General features: G+C 45.3%; 1 protein-coding gene across 1 annotated transcript in view; it reads left to right on the top strand.

Annotated features, from left to right (window-relative positions):
* The window catches only part of SHANK3 (SH3 and multiple ankyrin repeat domains 3), a 704,425-nt gene that overhangs the window by 607,845 nt on the left and 76,815 nt on the right, over nucleotides 1–19,765 (top strand). Inside the window, exons 18-19 of the mRNA XM_030215777.1 lie at nucleotides 2,396–2,523; nucleotides 16,290–16,395. Coding sequence (XP_030071637.1) covers nucleotides 2,396–2,523; nucleotides 16,290–16,395 — 234 coding nt within the window. The remainder of the gene's footprint in view (nucleotides 1–2,395; nucleotides 2,524–16,289; nucleotides 16,396–19,765) is intronic.

The following is a 19,765-nucleotide window of genomic DNA, read 5'->3' on the forward strand; positions in this document are numbered from 1 at the left end:
TGCCCTGCTGCTGCTTGCTGCAAAGGTGAAAGGAGACGTTTACGGTTAGTTCTGGGAGTGACGGAGGGAGGGCGGGCAGGCCAACCCCGATGTTTCCCCGAAAAATAAGACAGCCCCTGAAAATAAGACCTAGCGCATTTTGGGGGGCAAAAATTAATATAAGACAGTGTCTTATTTTCGGGGAAACACGGTATCTGTATATAATATGTAAACCACTTTGATTGTAACCACACAGGAAGGTGGTATGCCAGATCCCATCCTCTTCTCTTGCGTTTCTCCATGTCATATCAGCTCTGCTGTCTCTGAATGATAAGAATGTTTCAGATCTACTACTTTGTCACTGTCAATTATGCTGATTTAAATTGCTGTAACTAACCAGGCACTAGACGGGAGAAATGAGAAAAGCATCTTAAAAGAGACATAATAAATTTGGAAGACAGAGAAACGAAACCAGTAGAGCTTTCATTTAATGGATATGATCTGCTGAAGTTTCTCCTTAGGGATTGAGGTTTCTGTCTTGGAATTTTCTTTTTGTCAGATTCATACTTCCTTGAAGGCAGCAGGCCCATTCTTATTCCAAAGTATTCTTTTTATTGGTAATTTTTTTTGGTGTATCCATATGTAACACCACAATTTGCATAGTTAGCAGAAATGAATAAAACATCTTGGGGGTAATATTCAGCCAGCGGAAGTCAGCATTTTTTAAAACAATAAGGGGTCCTTTTACTAAGCCGGGTAAGGGTCTACGGGATGCGCGCCAGAAAATAATTTGTATTTTCTGGCACATAGCGCTACTGGTCGGTAAAAGGCATTTGACGCGCATTGACTCTTACCGCCCAGTTAACGCTTAAGACCTTACCACTAAGTCAATGGCCGGTGGTAAGGTCTCAGTCCCAAAATGGACGCACGTCAATTTTCATTTTGCCGCACGTCTATTTTCGGTCAAAAATGGATCTGCGTGCATCCAAAACAGGCGCTTACATTACCACAGCCCATTTTTCAGCGCACCTTAGTAAAAGGACCCCTAAATTATTCACGGATATTCAGTGCCAGGTTATGTGCAAGCTCCGGCACTGAATATCCAGGGCTAATTATCCTACGTAAGACAGTTATGTGGGGCCCGGCTGAATATCGGCTGGCACTTGCATAACTATAAGGTGTTTGAAGCCCCTCCTGTCCCCGCAAAATGGCCCCCTCCTTCCTTTCCCCCTTCCCCAGCTTGCTACATTAACAACCCCCCTCCCCATAACGTTCCCCAAACTCCATACACACACACTCTGGCTAGACCTCCCTGGGCCTACCATTTATCCCTGGTAGTCCAGTGAAGGGTGATGGGAGCAGGAGCAAACCCCACTCGCTCCTACCCCTAGCGACACCATCTTCAAAATGAATGCTATGAGTGTTACTGCGGTACCACAAGGCTGCCGTGCGAGGTCGTGGCCGCTATATTAAAGATGCTGCCATGAGTAGGGTTTGCTCCTGCTCCCACTGAGCCACCAGGGAGCTAAGGGAGGCCTAACCAGACCATGGAGATTGCAAGTTGGGAGGACACTTCGGGGGGGGGGGGGGGGCGTTGTAATTGTCACGGACAGGGGTAGAGAAGGAGGGGGCTCGGAGAGCTCCAGACACCTTTTAAATAGTTATGCAGGTGTCGTTCAGATTCAGTGCCAGCACCTGCATAGCTAAGCTGCCAAATGTAGGACAGCTTTTGAGCTGTCCTAAATTTGCCCGCTTAACTGTGCAGGTGCCGGTACTGAAAATTGTCTGCTCCTCCCCATTGCTGTCCCCTGCACCACCCCTGACCTGTCCATTTTTATGGCAGGTCAGAGCCGATATTCAGCAACACTGCCTGGTTAGTTGCCCCTGCATATTGGCAGCTGGGCAGTCAGGAGCGACTGGAGCAGGCCTGAGCCTCTCCTGCCCGCTTAAATCACTTTGAATATCGGGCAGCCCATCTTTAGGCTTTCAAACGTCATTGAAGTGCTGTAGCCTTCCGCAGTCCGTAAGTCTGTCATAAGAAGCACAGCGGCAAAGTCAAAATGGTTCCTCACAATCTATGATCAGAATAACTCATTTGTCTTGAAAAATCTTCCATTCTCTGTATTATTTCATTGTTCAGGAGTGTTGCGTAGTTTCTATTATTGCCCAGTTTCATAGTGTATTCAAGTCCAGTTGAAATATACATCTCATTCATGATAAAAGGGAAGTGAGATCCTGTAATAACAGTGCTTAGTTTGTAATAGCAGTACTCAAAAGAGAGAAAAATCAATATCTGTGTGGGATTTCTCATCCATTTAATGGGCATGTGGTATGTGGCCAACAGGAAAGTGGTTGTATACACAGATCATGAACAGTGCTAGTTATTAAGTGAAATGGCTCCGTATTTGAATTGCAGAGAAGTTGGATGAGATCCTGGTTGCTGCTGAGCCTGCCCTGCGACCAGACATTGTTGAGGCCGATTCAAGAGCTGCAACAGTGAAACAACGGCCAACCAGTCGACGCATCACTCCAGCAGAGATCAGTGTAAGTGTTTGTAGATTTAATTTGGCCTGAGAAGCCTGTTATACCCTTCTTATTCATATTTTCAATAGTCTCGTTCAAAGAATTATTCGAGATATAATGGAGACCATACAAGTGCAATTTCAGGAGATTCCACATGCTTGTTTTTGGTGCGAGTAAAAAGTAAATTTATAGTACGGTAGAAAGGATACGCTTACCCTTGATAGGTGTGGGGAATTAAGGTGGAGCAAGTGTCAATCATACAGCCTTGTACATTTACGTTCATATATACTAGAATCCATTTTTAGGCTTTCATGTGTGATTAGAATGATGGTGTGGTAAAAATTGGTCTTAGCATGTCCTTAGGCTGGTCTTTCACTGCGTTAAGACCATTTTTACCGCAGCTGTAAAAAAAAAAAACCCTCGATTTTTGTATATATTTCATTAATGGCCATGTGCTAATGTTACCATTGGCGAGTGGCCATTTTAAAAATTTCCATGGGAGATCATATCACTACCTGTTGTGTAGGCGTTAATGGCTCCTGCATTATCCGTGCACTAACTGGTCAGCACAGAAACGCCCACAATCCACCCCAGAACGTCACTAAAAAAAATTCCAAAAAAATATTTACCACACAATTAGGGTTCACACATGCAAAAACTAATGCGTGATACTTTAGAGGGGGATAATCGAACGGGGGCGCCCATCTCTAAGGGCGCCCTGTAAAAGGGTTGGGGCAACCCGTATTATCGAAACAAGATGGACGTCCATCTTTCTTTTTGATAATACTGTCGGGGACACCCAAATCATGAAATTTAGGTCAACCTTAGAGATGGTTGTCCCTGGTTTTCGACGATAATGGAAACTGAGGACGGCCATCTCAGAAACGACCAAATCCAAGCCATTTGGTCGTGGGAGGAGCCAACATTCGTAGTGCACTGGTCCCTCTGACATGCCAGGACACCAACCGGGCACCCCAGGGGGCACGACAGTGGACTTCACAAATTGCTCCCGGGTGCATAGCTCCCTTACCTTGGGTGCTGAGCCCCCCAAACCCCCCCCCAGGTCCGCCTGCCTGAAGTACACTGCACCCACTACAACTGCTCCAGGGACCTGTATACTGCTGCAGTGGACCTGAGTATGGCATTTGAGGCTGGCATAGAGGCTGGGAAAAAAGGGGAGGGGTTAGTGACCATTGGGGGAGTAAGGGGAGGTCATCCCCAATTCCCTCCGGTGGTCATCTGGTTTGGGCACCTTTTTTGAGGCTTGCTCGCAAGAAAAAATGCACCAAGTAAAGTCGGCCAAGTGTTCGTCAGGGACGCCCTTCTTTTTTCCATTATCGGCCGAGGACGCCCATCTGTTAACAACGCCCCGTCCCGCCTTTGGTACACTGCCGACACGCCCCCTTGAACTTTGGTCGTCCCCGCGACGGAAAGCAGTTGAGGACGCCCAAAATCAGCTTTCGATTATGCCGATTTGGGCGACTTTAGGAGAAAGACACCCATCTCCCGATTTGTGTCGGAAGATGGGTGCCCTTCTCCTTCGAAAATAAGCAGGTTAGTATGTCCCGCTTTAGGCCATTTTTGCTGTGTTAGGTGTGCTTTAGTGCCTAAGGCCCTTGTTTACAAAGCTGTGCTAGCATCTAGTGGTGCAGTACAGCCGACACAGCCCGGCAGCCGCTAGCGCAGTTTTGTAAACAGGGGAGTGATGCAGCTTAGTAAAAGGACCCCTCATTTTTTTTCCTGAAACTGCATAAAATTGAATTTGTTTATGGATATATTTTTTATTGCATGGATATAATGTAATTTTTTTATCATTCTTTTTGATCACATATGTTGTAATTCTCTTTAAACCCCTGTAATGAGGTATAGGCGGAATGTACGTGTTTAAATTAAATCTCACAGCTCTGTGTAGACCGTAATATTATAGAAATGTGAGAAATCTCAGTCCTCTGTGTTTATGTACATGCAACAAACATGTGAATGGGTGAGCAGATTGCAATAGTATATTGAGATTGCCGTGACTTTTTTGTGTACCTCAGATTTTAGGCATCATTATGTTGGCGTCAGCAGTCATTACAGGTGATTTTTGACAGTATGATGTTAACTTCTCTGCTGATCATTGTGTCCTGAGGATGTAGAAGATTCTAATACTGAATGACCATTCTGGAATCTGGGACTTATCCAGGATTCAGCGCCTTATTAATTGACACTGGAATTACACTAGATTGCATTAGGCCTTGACTTTTACCAATGAGATTTTGAAACCAGACACTGAACCTGACCACGGGAAGTCCAGGATCTTTTCTCCAGGTTTTGGGGCTGGCGTATTCCCAGACCTATTCCTTTCTGTCTAGGATCCTGGGTGCCTCAAACAGCATTTTTAAAACATTTATTTCCCTCAACTCACCTACTTAATCAAAAATTGCTTCATTCTTGTACATTTGTTTTGATGTGGTGACTTAGAAACTTCCTTGAGGCTTCAAAAGTGTTCTGGTGTTAACAAAAAGATATATAACTTATACCAGGAGTAGGTAGTTTCAAACTCAAAAACTGTTTCAATAATACTGCTCACTACACAAAGAAACCTTGCTCTCAAACACAATTTAATTTATGTGTAAGTATAAACAAGTTATTGGATCTTCAGAGGTGTCATACAATCAAACATATAAACGGCAAGTGACCGACTCACTCGCAAATGCGCAGTAGAGACTTCCCTCTCTGTCCCGCCCCCGCGTCAATACGTGATGACGGGGGGGCGGGCGGGATAGAGAGGGAAACTGTGCCGCCGAGGTTGCTACCGCTCCCTGCCCCCCCCACTCGGAGTCGCCGCCGCCACCCCTCCACCCGGCCCGGGCCCTCGCTTCCCTTCTGAACTTACACATCCATTTGCCGAACGCAGCAACGCACATCAGCTGAGCTGCCCCTTCCTTCTCTGCCTGTGTCCCGCCCCCGCTGATGTTACGTCACAGGAGGGCGGGGCCACAGGCAGAGAAGGAAGGGCCCACGGCACCTCAGTTGATGTGCGTTGCTGCGTTCGGCAAATGGATGTGTAAGTTCAGAAGCGAACAGAGGGCCCGGGCCGGGTGGAGGGGTGGCGGCAGCGACTCCGAGAGGGGGGGAAGGAAAACCCCAATACCAGCCCGTTTTTACGGGCTCAACGGCTAGTATGGAGTAGATTCAAGAGAGTACGCCAAAAATTAGGTTCCCAAAATACGAGCACGAAGCACCAATTCTATAACAGCAATTGCATGAAAATTTGCTGTTATAGAATAGAGCGTAAGGTGACGTGTGCAACCTAACTTCAGGCCTGAGCATTACGCCATGTCAAAAGCTGGTGTGGATGATAATCAAACATATAAACGGCGAGTGACCGTACTCACTGCAAATGCGCAGTAGAGACTTCCCTCTCTGTCCCGCCCCCGCGTCAATATGTGATGACGGGGGGGGGGCGGGACAGAGAGGGAAACTGCGCCGCCGACGTTGCTACCGCTCCCCCCCCCCCACTCGGAGTCACCGCCGCCACCCCTCCACCCGGCCCGGGCCCTCTCTTCCCTTCTGAACTTACAGATCCATTCGCCGAACGCAGCAACGCACATCAGCTGAGCTGCAGTGAGCCCTTCCTTCTTTGCCTGTGGCCCCGCCCTCCTGTGACGTAACGTCAGCGAGGGCGAGACACACACAGGCAGAGAAGGAAGGGGCAGCTCAGTTGATGTGCGTTGCTGCGTTCGGCGAATGGATCTGTAAGTTCAGAAGTGAAGAGAGGGCCCGGACCAGGTGGAGGGGTGGCGGCGGCGACGACTTCGAGGGGGGGGAGCGGTGGCGACTTCGCGGGGGGGAGGGGAGCGGTGGTGACCGCGGGGGGAGGAAAACCTCTATACCAGCCCGTTTTTACGGGCTCAATGGCTAGTATTCTATAATTTATGCATGCAACTGCAGGAACGCCCCTGACCACTCCTCTAAGTGCATGTCCCTAGTAACTGTGCGCTACAGCATTTAGGTTTGACCCCCCCCCCCCCCCCAAATTCTATATATGGCGCCTTAAGTTGCATGAACTAATTAAGCTGCAAGGCCAAATAGCATGCACAACTAAATTGATTAACAAGCCAATCAGCACCAATAATTGGTACTTAACCAATTAGAAGCACTAATTGGCTTTAATTAGAATTTATGCACACAACTTTCTAGGCGCATTCTCTAACGCGGTGCACATAAATTTTAATGCATGCAGCAGAAAAGAGGGTGTGGCCATGGGCGGGTTGTGGGTATTTCAAAAACCTATGCACACTAATATAGAATAGACCCGATCTGCATCTAAGTTAGGCACAGGTATTTGGGACTGGTGCGTGCGCATATTCTATAAACTACGCCTAACTTTAGGCATGGTTTATAGAATCATAGTAACCACGTGCTTTGTCAGCACCAATTTTAAGGCACCATTTATAGAATTTAACTGTAAGTTTCTAGAATAATGCCTAAGTGTGGTTGCGCACATGAGTAGAAATTAGTGCCAATTAGCACCCATCAACGCCATTTAAGGAATATTATTGCTACTTAAGGCTAATTGGCCCTAATTTAACAATTAAGTTAGGCATGCCACCGGCACAGTTCTATAATTTGCATGCCCAAATTTGTGTGCTATTCAGATATTTGGGTGCACAACTACGTAGAATCTATGTATGTCTGTATGCAGTATATGTGTTGAAGTACATACCACATAGCACATATACACATTCATTATGTAGTACTAGACGTACTGTTTGCAATGCTGTGTACTTACCTCTAAAGCAGTTCAATCTTTATGTATACGTAACACATAGAGCCTCATGACCCATTTAGAGGGAAGCCATGAAGAAGTCATCCAGATTTATAGATATTTCAACTCCAGTGACTATTAGATCGTCAGTAGAGGTGGTAATCACCACAGAAAAGGTGATCCCAATGTCTGTATCTTGGCAACAATGCTAACCTGCTTTAGAGGAACATCTCTGGACTTCAGGAGTCACTCAGGGGTCCTTTTACTAAGCCGCGATAAAAAGTGGCCTGCGGTAGTGTAGGTGCGTGCATTGGGCGAGCGCCGAGCCAGTTTTTACCGCGTCTGCAAAAAAGGGCTTTTTTTAAAAAAAAATGGGACGGGAAAAGGGTATGCGGTAAAACTGAAACCGGTGCACGTGCTAAACCATCCTGAGCCCTTAATTCCACCCATCGATCTAGCGGTAAGGGTTCACACACTACATGCGTGGTGACTGGTCAGTGCGCGCCAACTGCTGATTACCGCCGGAAACAATGCGCGCGGGAAGAAATAAATAAATCATCCAGGCGTTAGAGGCGCGCACCAAATCTAAAATTACCGCCAGGGTGGCACGGTAGCCTGGCGGTAGTCTCATTTAGGCGTGCGCTGCACATGCGTACCACCTAATGCGCCTTTGTACGAGCTTAGATAAGATGAAAAATGCCCTTACAATAGCGAGACAGCATCAGACTGAACCACAAAGGATGGCTATACAGGGAAGATTTAAGAGACTGCTCAATGCAAGGTCTGCTTGAGGACTTGACCTTGAGAAATGAGATCTCACTAGTTAGAGGATTTTATAAATTTATCTAGACATGAAAATAAAACTTTATAGCTAGAAGATACGGGTAACGTTTTTGATTGCAGTGTGATTTACTGGTGAAGCACTGCCAACTCTCTATCAAATACACAAACCTTGTACAACTTATCGGCAATCAGTTCTTAGCTTGTTACTCTTAATTTCTTCTCCTAGGGGCAGATGATCAAAAGCAAACGCCGGGGCTAGAGGCTGTTAGCACCATACTAGCACCGGCGTTTGCTACCGCCCCATGATCAGAGCCCTCAAGCGCGTGAAACAACGCGCTCGAGGGCTCTTTGCGCAAGTAGCATGCAAATGCATGCTAAACAGGGCTTAGCACATTCATCGCCAATGATCAGCGGGCAGCGTTCCAAAATTTGGATCGCTGGCCGCGGCAAACCCTATGCCAGCTCCAAGCTGGCATTAGGGTTTGCAGATCATTGGGTAGGATTGGTGAGCCCTGTCCAGCATGCAGTTGCATGCTGGCAGGACCCCGTTCCCCCCCCCAAACAAACCTCCCAACAGGGGGCTGGAGGTCCGGCGGACCTCCGGTCCCCCCCGACGACCCCCCCCAGGTTCATGGAGAGCTGGAGATCCGGTGGGTCTCCAGCCCCCCCCCCCCCAAACCCCCAGAAAATGGTCCCTGGTGGTCCAGTGGCCACCGGCCAAACCCCCCCCTCCCAGCGAGCGACGGGGGGGCTGGAGGTCCGGCGGACCTCCAGCCCACCCCAAATCCCCCCCCCCCCTCCCAGCATCTGCCGAATCCCTGGTGGTCCAGCGGGAAAAGAACCCCCTCACGGCCCCCCTACCTTAGTTGGAGGAGGAAGGTAGCCTGCCTCCCTCCTCTTCCTTGGGTTGACGCCACCGCAAAATGGCGGCGCCCAGCCCCTCCCAGCGCATCCTGGGATGCGCTGGGCGGGGCTACAGACCATATAAGGGAATTGCTCCACCCAGCGCATCCTGTCAAACAAGTGCGGGAGGATTGTGCTGAGCGCATGCTCAAGCACAATTCACCCGTACTTCTACCCCACGATCAGAGATAATTGCGCTGCTTAAATTTGCGTGCATTATCTCTGATCATAGGTCTAATAGCGCCCCACACTGTTTCAGCGCTATTTTAGAGCGCTGTTTGGAACAGCACGGGGCTTTTGATCATCTGCCTGCTAGTGCACCCATTGCTTAGTGAAGTGAAGTATATAATATGTTATATTAGGATTGACAGATGTGGAAGGGCATTTTCGATATGATGTGGTAAGTAGTAGTAGTAGTAGTAGTGGTGGGTGGGTGGGGGTCAGCGACTACAGGGGGTAAAGGGGGGGGGTCATGCCTTTATCCCTCCATTGGTCATCTGGCCAGTTTGGGCATCTTTTAGGCACTTAGGATTTTTTGGCTAGACTTGTTTCAAAAACAACTATTTTTTGCCCTGGGCATTTTACAATGTTTCATTATTGCAGAAACCACCCCCCCCCCCCCCCCCCCAAATTGTAAGCCTGATCTAGTCCTGCCCAAAACACACCTCCAACATGTTCCATTGAGATTTAGATGAACGGAATAGAAAAACGTCTTAAAAATGAATTTTGAAAATAGCAATTTGGATGATTTTACCAACAACAAAAAAAATAGACCAGTTGCCGCTTTGTGCTTTTTTTTGGACATTTTTCTGTTTCAAAAATGAGCCTAATAATGACCCATTAACTACCTTTGTGTCTATTACAGTTTTTCAGTGGGAAGGAGAGATAAAATGCACCATAAGTCTCTTCAATCTCTATTACATTGAGCAGGGTAAACATAATAAGCCATTAGTCCTTTCTCTGTCTAGGGGAGAAGACACACGGTGAACCATTTATCACATTTTTCCAATGTTCGTGGTCAAATGTCCTTAGATCTCTTTACCATATTACAATGAAAGTGATGGAGATGATGGATCATAGATTCCCTTCCATTTAAATGTTACTGTAAAGGCCATGGCTTATTAATGAGGGTAAATTTCCTTTTTGAGTTGCATCTTTTCTACAGAGAGAACTCCCTAACCCCTGAATTCAGACATGTGGAGAAGCGTTTTAGAAAGGATACACAGCCAGATTAAAGATGTCCAGATCAGGACACCTACAATTAGACAAATATTTTAGAAAAGAATTTGCCGATTTAGATCCCCTTCTAAAATAAATGTCTACATGAACATCCTGGAGAAACATTAAAATATGTTCTTTAATAATAATTAAGGCCCGACACACTGTGTTACGGCAAGTATTGCCTGAATCTGGGGTCTGTAATTCTGTGTCATATATTGTATACTTGGATGCTGTTAGGAGCAAAAGTGATTGCAGCATACCGTTTCTGAACGTTTAACCTATAAATTGATATTGAGCAACTGTTCATATATGAATATATGACACAAAATTATAGACCTCTGATGCAGGGAATACTTGCTGAAACACGGCCGTGTCAGGTCCTGTTTACTATTAAAGATTATCTTTTAATGTTTCACCTCTTCATTGATGGTCACCCCTGTTTGTTTTGCCTTTGGCACTTTCGTGGAAACCCTTCTCTTGTTGTTTCTACACAAGAACATCCCTCCATGGCAACATCCAGCAGGAGCACTCGTTTCGTAAATCCGGATGGGGAGACAATAGACGTTGATCACGCTGGTATCTGCATTGTGCATTCTATGTGGGTATTTTACAAAACAGACAGGACAGTGCCTAACACTGCACACCCATGGCACCATTTGAAGTCCCTCCTGGGCTCCATGCTCACAGTACTCGACCCCGTCTGTACTGCTATGGATTTACAGCCTGCTTCACTGACACAGACTACTCAATAATTACCGTGGATTCTTTTGGATTCGTATTTGGTAAATGAGACCTTTATTAGAGGTGCTAAAAACTACAATGATTAAGATATATACAATGATTAAATCATCTAAGTAAAAGAAAGCTATAAGACAGATGTATACATATTATACATACAACATCACTGGTCAGGAATTTCAGGCCCTTATCTCATCAGCCGGGAAGCCTGTTACAGCGAAAGCCCGAAGTCTCCTTATGACCAGGAACAAGTCTTTTCTGCACGATGCGTCCACCCACAGATGAGCCTCAAAGCTCTGCTGCAACAAGCTCCCCTTTTTATTAAGCTAAAGCTTATTTTCAGAGCCAAGGAAAATTACAGAATGCTTGAGAATAGGTAAACAAGCCATACTGTGGGAATGTGGTCACATGTTTCAAAGTCCAGGTGGCCAGTCTGAACTTCGAAAACAAGCACCATCCTCCTCTTCACATACCAAATTAATTAGAGCTGTGTCTTCTCTTCTGCATTCCAACTTATTTTCACACAATCAAAGTTAAACAATCATTTTTAGAAGTAATAAAGACCCCAAGTGCACTTGTTATTACACCGTCTCAATATCACCTGACCTCCCAACCCCCATCTTGTCAGACAAGACCCCCCCCCCCATCCAGATTATCACCCAACCTTCCCAACCCGACAGACAGGCCTACCCCCCTCAGCATACTTGGCCCCCCATCCTGTCAGGCAAGACCCCCCCCTATATAACCTGACCCTCCCTTTCTCAGCAGACAAGGCCCCCCTCCAAGGGGTTGTGGCTGCCGAGGAGCCTTGTCTGTTGGGATGGAGGGGCAACGTTTAGTCATGAGTGGAGTCTTGTCTGCTTGGATGGGTGAGTCGGGTTATGTTTGGGGGGTCTTTGTCTTGCCAGGTTGGGGGAGGAGTCGGGTGAAACAGGTGGGGTTTGGGTGATGGCAAGGTATTATGGAGGAGGTCACCGGAAATGTGGGACCCAAAATATCAGGATGTACCGCTGCCCCTAAAGCTGGCACTTAGTTGTGCCTTGGAGCAGGTTCAAATTCCAGTGTCCCTCTGTGAAATAGGGAATGTGCACCTGTATTGTTGTCCCTCTGAGTCCCAGACCACTCCCTCCTCTCACCACACCCCCTTGCCATCTGGGTGTACTTGCCTTCCTGACATCTGAAAGGCCGCCATTCTAAAATGGCATTTAAATGTCTCATCCTTTCCAGACGTTTAAATGCTGCTATTTAGACATTAGGATGCTTCTAAAATAAGGATCTTGCTTTGTCTCCTCAAATGTTTGCAAAGCCCACTCCCATCTCATATGCCTCCATGATTCCTAGTAGTATCTTTTCCACCCACCTTACCCCACCCCAACATTTTTTTAATCCCACATTAATTTACCTAGTCCTTCTTGTAATTGTAACAGATAAATACCCTTCTACTTTTCTCTACTCAATATACACAGTCTCGTCATACCAACTGAAACATACACACAGTATGTATTCTCCGCAATTCTCTCTACACATGGCTTTTCCCATGATCCTGTTTACCTGCTCATGTAAACACCTCGCCCTACCCAGCCAGCTCACAATATAGCAGAGATGTCCCTGGAAACAGGCAAACTTTCAGCTACAATAAATTTCTTCAGGGTTTACTGAGGTCTTCCTCGGCTGCAAATCTTACAGGGAGAAAAGAGAAAAACCACAACAAGCATGGTTTTTGGTACTCAGAAACAATGGCATAGATTCAGTGGCAGTTGCAATAAAATGCTTTACTTAAAACAGCACAAATTTCTTTAACTCACTTGCACTTGTGTGTATACAATTGAGATGCATAGATAAGTGTTAAGATTTCCACAATTCGGTAGAAAATATGTATGTTGCAGGCAACTCTGTGTTTGAGAATTTCTTCTGTCTTTTTACTACTACTAATACTCGTCATTTCTAAAGTGCTAATGGATGTACACAGCACTGTACACAGAAGAGATGGTTCATGCTCTGTAGAGTTACAATCTAGTGTTTACAGCAGTGGGCTGAGAACAAGGGAAGCCAGGGTTCAAACCCCACTTCTGCTACTGACAATCTTTGTGACCTTAGCCAAGTCACTTTGGGGGTCATTTACTAAAGCGCGCTAGTGTTTTTAGCGCACGCTAAAATAGGTGCATGCTAAACAGTAGAGACGCCAATGTATTCCTATGGGCGTCTCTAGTGTTTAGTGTGCGCCTATTTTTAGCGCACGATAAAAACGCTAGCACGCCTTAGTAAAAGACCCCCTTTATTTCCCACAGCTTCAGGTTCACACTGCTCCCCCCCCCCCCCCCCCCCAATATTTAATTTAATGTCTCATCTATCCAAGTAATACTGGAAATTAAAAAGAAAGGAACCTTTAAGTAGATTACATTGTTCCAGGACTCTGCAGGTCAGTGTTTTAAAAAGATTAACCCATTTCATTATTTGTGGGGGTAGAGGATGTAGCATTATAGTCATGTCCATTGTCAACCTAATTCTATATATGGAGCTAAAAATTGCACATGGAAATTTGGGCGCTCGCACAATTTAATTGAATAACAAGCCAATTAGCACTGCTAATTGGGTGCTAATAATCAATTACTGGCATTAATTGGCATCAATTAGAATTTACGTGCACATTTTAGGGCACTGGGATCCACACGTGGATCAGAGAAGGGGGCATGGCCTTGGAAAGGGCATGGGCGGATCGAGGACATTCCTGGAATTTACGCACAGTTTTATAGAATAAGGAAAATCCGCGTGTAATTTAGGTGTGAGAATTTGCACCAGGTTTTAATTGGCGTTAATCCGCTTGCCAAAAAGTGGGCATGGATCCTGGCACCAAACATGGTTCTATTAATGACACTCAACTTTGAGTTCCGTTTATAGAATAGCAGGTTAGTGGCAGATTCTTTATATGGTGCCTGAAAAATACGTGTGGAAAACATTTCTGCCTAAGTGTATTCTATAAGTGGTGCCTAGGTTCAGGCTCAGTTTATAGAATATGCTTAGTTGGTATCCCACCACCTAAAACTACGCACCTCCATTTACACCAATGAAAATGTGGTGTAAATCCCGGCACGTAGATTTAAGGGCAGAGGGCAATATTCTATAACAGTGCGCATAAATTTTGGAATGCCCACGAAATGCCCATTTCCCCGCCCATAACCACGCCCCCCCTTTGCCTATACGCATTAACATTTATTTATTTATTTGTTACATTTGTATCCCACATTTTCCCACCTATTTGCAGGCTCAATGTGGCTTACATTGTACCGCAGAGACGTTCGTTGTCTGTGGTAGAGAGACAAATACAAAGCGTTGTTGTGGTCGAATAAGGTTCATGTGTTGTAGACACATTGGTGAATCGTATAGAGGAAGGGTGATGCAGAGTTTGTAGGCGCAGTGTGTTACAGAATGCGCTTAGCAAGTTATGTGCGTAAATTCTAATTATTGCCAATTAGTGCTCATTATTGCTTGTTAAGTTCTGTTAACACTGATTGGCTTGTTAAGCCAATTAAGTTATGCACGCTGTTATAGAATACGCCTGGATTTCGGCGTAGAATGCTAGGCGCGCTATATTAGAATCTGTGGGGAGGGGGTTAGTGCTTCTAGCTCAGTCTAATCCAGGTCTGGGATCTGATTAAAAAAACCTTTTGGGCCCTTTTATTAAGATGTGTTAGTGCATAATGCAGCTTAAAATGGTGTACCACAGGACGCACTCAGGTAGCCTACAGTAAGTGGTAATTGTGCATGCACTAAAACTATTTTAAATTTGTTTTGAGGGGGCGTGTCTGGGGTCAGAGAGCGGGTGTTCCTGCACTAATCAGTTATTGCAGCTAACTGGTTCGCGCAGGGATAGCATGTGAGCCCTTGCTGCAGTGGCGATCCTAGGTCAGCTGCCACCCAGGGCGGATCGCCGCTGCGCACCTCTCCCCCCCCCCCCGGGTGCAGCGGCGTCCGTCCCCCCAGGGTGCGGCACGACCCTCTCCCACGGTGCAATGACACCCCCCTCCCAGGTGCATCAAGGCCTCTCCCAGCGCATCAAACCCCCCCCCCCCCCCCCGGGTGCATTCTTGGCTGCTGGAGGAGTGCAGAGAGCAGCCGCGCGCCTGTCGGCTCCACTGGCTCCCTGCTCCCTCTGCCCCAGAACAGGAAGTAACCTGTTCCAGGGCAGAGGGAGCAGGGAACCAGCGGAGCCGACAGGCACGCAGCTGCTTTCTGCACCCCTCCAGCGGCGTGCACCCGGGGCGGACCGCCCCCACCACCCCACCCTTGCTACGCCACTGCCTTGCTGCCTATAGAATGAGTAATGGAAAGTGCACACGTGGTAAAATTTTTGAATGCAACATTAGCGCTGGCCATTAATACAAAAAAAATAGAAAAAAAGCCATTTTTACAGCTGCAGAAAAATGGCCATAGCACGTGGGAAAGACCTGCACAAAGGTGCACTAAGACCACGTTTAACTGCAGCTTAGTAAAAGGACCCCTTAATTCACAACTACTAAAGAAACGTGTCTCTGTTATATCCCCTCCTAACTTACAGGGCTGCCGAAAGACAAAAGCAACCTGGGGCAAACACTTTTAGGGGGCCCTTACTCCCTGCCACACCAAACACGGGCATAGCAAGCAGCCCATTGGGGGAGGGGACTCTGGGGCCACCCATTCATTTTTGCTTTCTCCCCGACTCCATTCCCTCCCCCCTCCCATTAAAATTGTTACCTTTGCTGGCAGGGATGGCCAAGCCCCGCCAACCAAGTAGTTCCACGGCCTGATCCTCCGTTGGAGTAAGGAAGTTGGCAGCGTGCTTTCTAACCACCAACGCCGTTACTTCTCGCACATGCTCAGTTCACACACATGAACTGAGCACGTGCGGAGTGCTGGCGTCAGCTGCTAGAAAGCATGCTGCCCTACTTCCTTACACCAGGGGAGGTTCGGACTTCGGAGCTATTTGACTGGCAGGGCTTGGGTATCCCCGTCAGCCATTCAGTGTACTGCAGTTCAGTGGGCCAGAGCCTGGGTCTGCCGGGCCCCTCCCTTCGAGGCTAGGCCCAGGGAATCTTGCACCCCTCTCCCTCCCAGCGGGCCTGCTTACTTACAATATAATTTACAAGCATTCTAGCGCATAACTAGGTGCAGGCATTTTCACCAGTGCTTGTGTCTTACATGTAAGTGCAGTCTTGGCCTTGCACTAGTAGCATTTCATATAGAAAAATAGGCACCTACTTTGCTTTACAGAATAGGCTTAAATTAGGCAGCATAATCAGTGCCATCGGGTAGGCGCCCTGTTAACATTTTTCAAATTGCCGCTTTCTTCTTTTCTGATTGGGTTGTTGTCTGGGTAACAGTCATTGCTTTCTTTTTTTTTTTTCTATTCTAGTCACTGTTTGAGCGCCAGGGAATGCCAGCACATTCAGGATTCCTTACAGGGACTGAAAAACCCCATATCCCACTGCCTAGAGGAATGTCCCGAACTAAATCTGTAGGTAAGACTTTACCAAACATGGGAGATATTAAAAAAAGTAACTTTGTAGGGGAAATGACATGACTGTAGATGGCAGGGACCTGTGCTATAGCAACCATCCGTTTAAATACTGATATCTGGACAGATAAAACAGCGTAGATGAAAGATGACATCGCCCACGGAATGTTTTTGGCTATTTCTTCATCATTGTTTACTCTCAGCCAAAACTTATTACTCAACCTAATTCTCATCACCTTATACTGGAGAAAGTAGGTAGACTCTGTAATGGCCTCTCTCTGCAAATCCATTTTTATCATTGAGTACCTTAATTCTCAATTAGTAGAATTTCATCATCTCATATACAACTGTTGTTAAGCCACAGTGCAAGTTTTCAGCCCTAAGACACGACTTTTCCCTTTACAGTTTAATAAGAAAGTTGATTTTGCTGGCCAGCATGTAGAAAATACCAAATTTTGGAGGCCCTTTTACTAAACTGTGGTAGAGAGGTGTGGTAGCCGTGTTAGTCCACTCTTAAAGTTATCAATAGAAATCAAACAAAATAAAACATGGAAAAGAAAATAAGATGATACCTTTTTTATTGGACATAACTTAATACATTTCTTGATTGGCTTTCGAAGGTTGCCCTTCTTCGTCAGATCGGAAATAAGCAAATGTGGTAGCAGATAGTATATATGAGAGAAACATCAAAGCATTACTTTGACAGTCTGACAGAGTGGGAGGGTGGGGGTATGCATGGGGACATCAAAGCATTTCATTGATATTCTAACAGGATGGGTGTTGGTAGGTGAGAGGAGGGTGATAAACAGAGAAATACAACTTTATGTTTTATAATGACATCAAATGAAAATAGCCGGTGCCAGTCAAGCCCCCACCCCTGTGGGCCAACACTTTACAAGACCAGAACACTGCACCAGTGATTTCACAGTAAGAATACTGAAAGGTCATTTTAAAACAATACAGGAACGTAAGACCTTTGAAATAAGAATGATTGAATATTTTGACACCCAACAAACAGGACTTAATAAGGATCTGGGTTTTCTAACTCATTATAAAACGTAAAGCTGTATTTCTTTGTTTATTTCTCTGTTTATCACCCTCCTCTCACCTACCAACACCCATCCTGTTAGAATATCAATGAAACGCTTTGATGTCCCCATGCATACCCCCACCCTCCCACTCTGTCAGACAGTCAAAGTAATGCTTTGATGTTTCTCTCATATATACTATCTGCTATCACATTTGCTTATTTCCGATCTGAGGAAGAAGGGCAACCTTCAAAAGCTAATCAAGAAATGTACTAAACTGTGGAAAACTCTGGTCTTAGTCCGTTCTAATGCGGGACTTTTTCACACACTAACCCAGATTTACCATGGCCTGTTTTTACAGGGCTTTTTTTTTTTCCTGCAGGTTCTGTGCTAATATTTGCTTTACAGCAAGTAAAAGAGGGTCCAAAAGTACACAAAATATAGCAACCAAAAGAGAACAAAAGGACCTCCAGAACTGGAACGATAGTACAATCTTTATTGAAAGTGACCCGGCACAGGTCGTGTTTCGGCGCTCAACAACGCCTGCCTCAGGGGTCTGGAACACATACAAAGTCAAATTTTACAGACATAACAGAATTCAGTCAAAATAAAAATATAAATATATACAAATTAAAATGCATGGATATAAATATAAATTATAACTTTTCTCTCACAGTATAAATATCAGCACTGAGTCACGAATATATTTTATTTCACTTTACCTTGGCAACCAGATGCACGTATCCCATTTAGCATTATCACACACTCATGGTCCACCTTGCAAGCATTCATCATTATTTAACGAACACATCTTAGTCAAAGTATGATTTTAATTTTTATATAGTTATATTTTTATTTTGAATTTGTACAATTCATCTTTTATATATATTTTATATGTTTAAAATGTACGTGTTTTCTTTATGTTATTGGATTCTGTTACGTTTGTAAAATTTGACTATGTATGTGTTCCAGACCCCTGAGGCAGGCCTGTGTCGGGTCACTTTCAATAAAGATTGTACCATCGTTCCAGTTCTAGAGGCCCTTTTGTTCTCTTTTTGTTGCTAATATTTGCTTTGGCACAAAGTACCTGTGAAATATTAACACGGGGGCACTTCCTGCATTAAGTCTGTATTATCCAGTTAGCGCATGCTAATGTATATGCAATAGCTAGGTAATGCCTCCACGCCATTCTCTACCCATGCCACGCCACCTCCAAAACATAATGTGCAATTAGCACGTGCTTACAGGTAAACTATCACAAAATGCTTTAATGCATCTTGTGCTTAACATAGTTTACTTAAAGGGCCCCTTTAATATTCATTATTGCACATCTGTTATATTTTTAGATCATTTCTACCCATGCTGAACTACTGTGAGTCTTTTTTGATTCATATTGCAATCAAACTTTGCAGAAACTGTCTAGATTATCTACTGTCCTCCAGCCATTCTGGACCTACCAGTGCATTCTGTCTATTATTACAATGACATGAATAGACAAGGGAATTACCCAGGCTACTCCCATGTTTTTGTTTCAGTTTAATTTGTAGCTTATGTTTAGATTTAGATAATGAGCCAGTGGATTTTCCTTTGTGGCTACGAGAAGAATACTTAGAACCTCTAGTCCATTAACAGTAAACAGTCTTGAGTTGATCCGGGTAGTTAGTAATATTGAGAAGCCTCTAGAGCTTCAGAGGTCAGGGATTTGGCGGTGATGATAGATTTCAATTTGTCTTTTGAGAGCACAGGTTTCTAAGTTCATGCCATCTTCGTTTTGGAAGTTGAGGTTGATCAAGAAATCGCACCCCTACCTCTAATGCAAACGCTCAGAACCGTGGCATCAAGACTACCAAGACAGTTACTCCAACGAAATCGATCAACTGGCTGGAAGGTTGTAAACAGTGTTCCAACTTGGCACAGGCAAATTAATTATGAAGCAAAATGGCTTCACCTCTGCATGGATGATTTTAATGCAGCTGCTCAGGACCAACTACATTGGAAGAGACTCACTACGGACAGCTACAGCCCTGATTTAAGGTTATTCATGGTTCTGCACTGAGGTATCTGCAGAAAAAGGTGACAGGATATGTGCTTAATAGGGCATTATGTTTAGTCGACTAAGGGTTGCTGGTGATTCAGACGAGGAGACATGCTGTTGCATATCATATGAAAACTCGTACATTTTCCGTACTGCCACCTACCTATTATAAGCCCTTGTCTTATGAAATTCGTTTGTGCTTTAACTTGGGTGCATTTCATAAGGCTGTGAATTAAACTCTGGAATTCGTTGCCAGAGAATGTGGTAAAGGCGGTTAGCTTAACGTGGTTTAAAAACGGTTTGGCCGGCTT

The sequence above is a fragment of the Microcaecilia unicolor genome, chromosome 10 (assembly GCF_901765095.1).
Source record: "Microcaecilia unicolor chromosome 10, aMicUni1.1, whole genome shotgun sequence".
Taxonomy (NCBI): domain Eukaryota; kingdom Metazoa; phylum Chordata; class Amphibia; order Gymnophiona; family Siphonopidae; genus Microcaecilia; species Microcaecilia unicolor.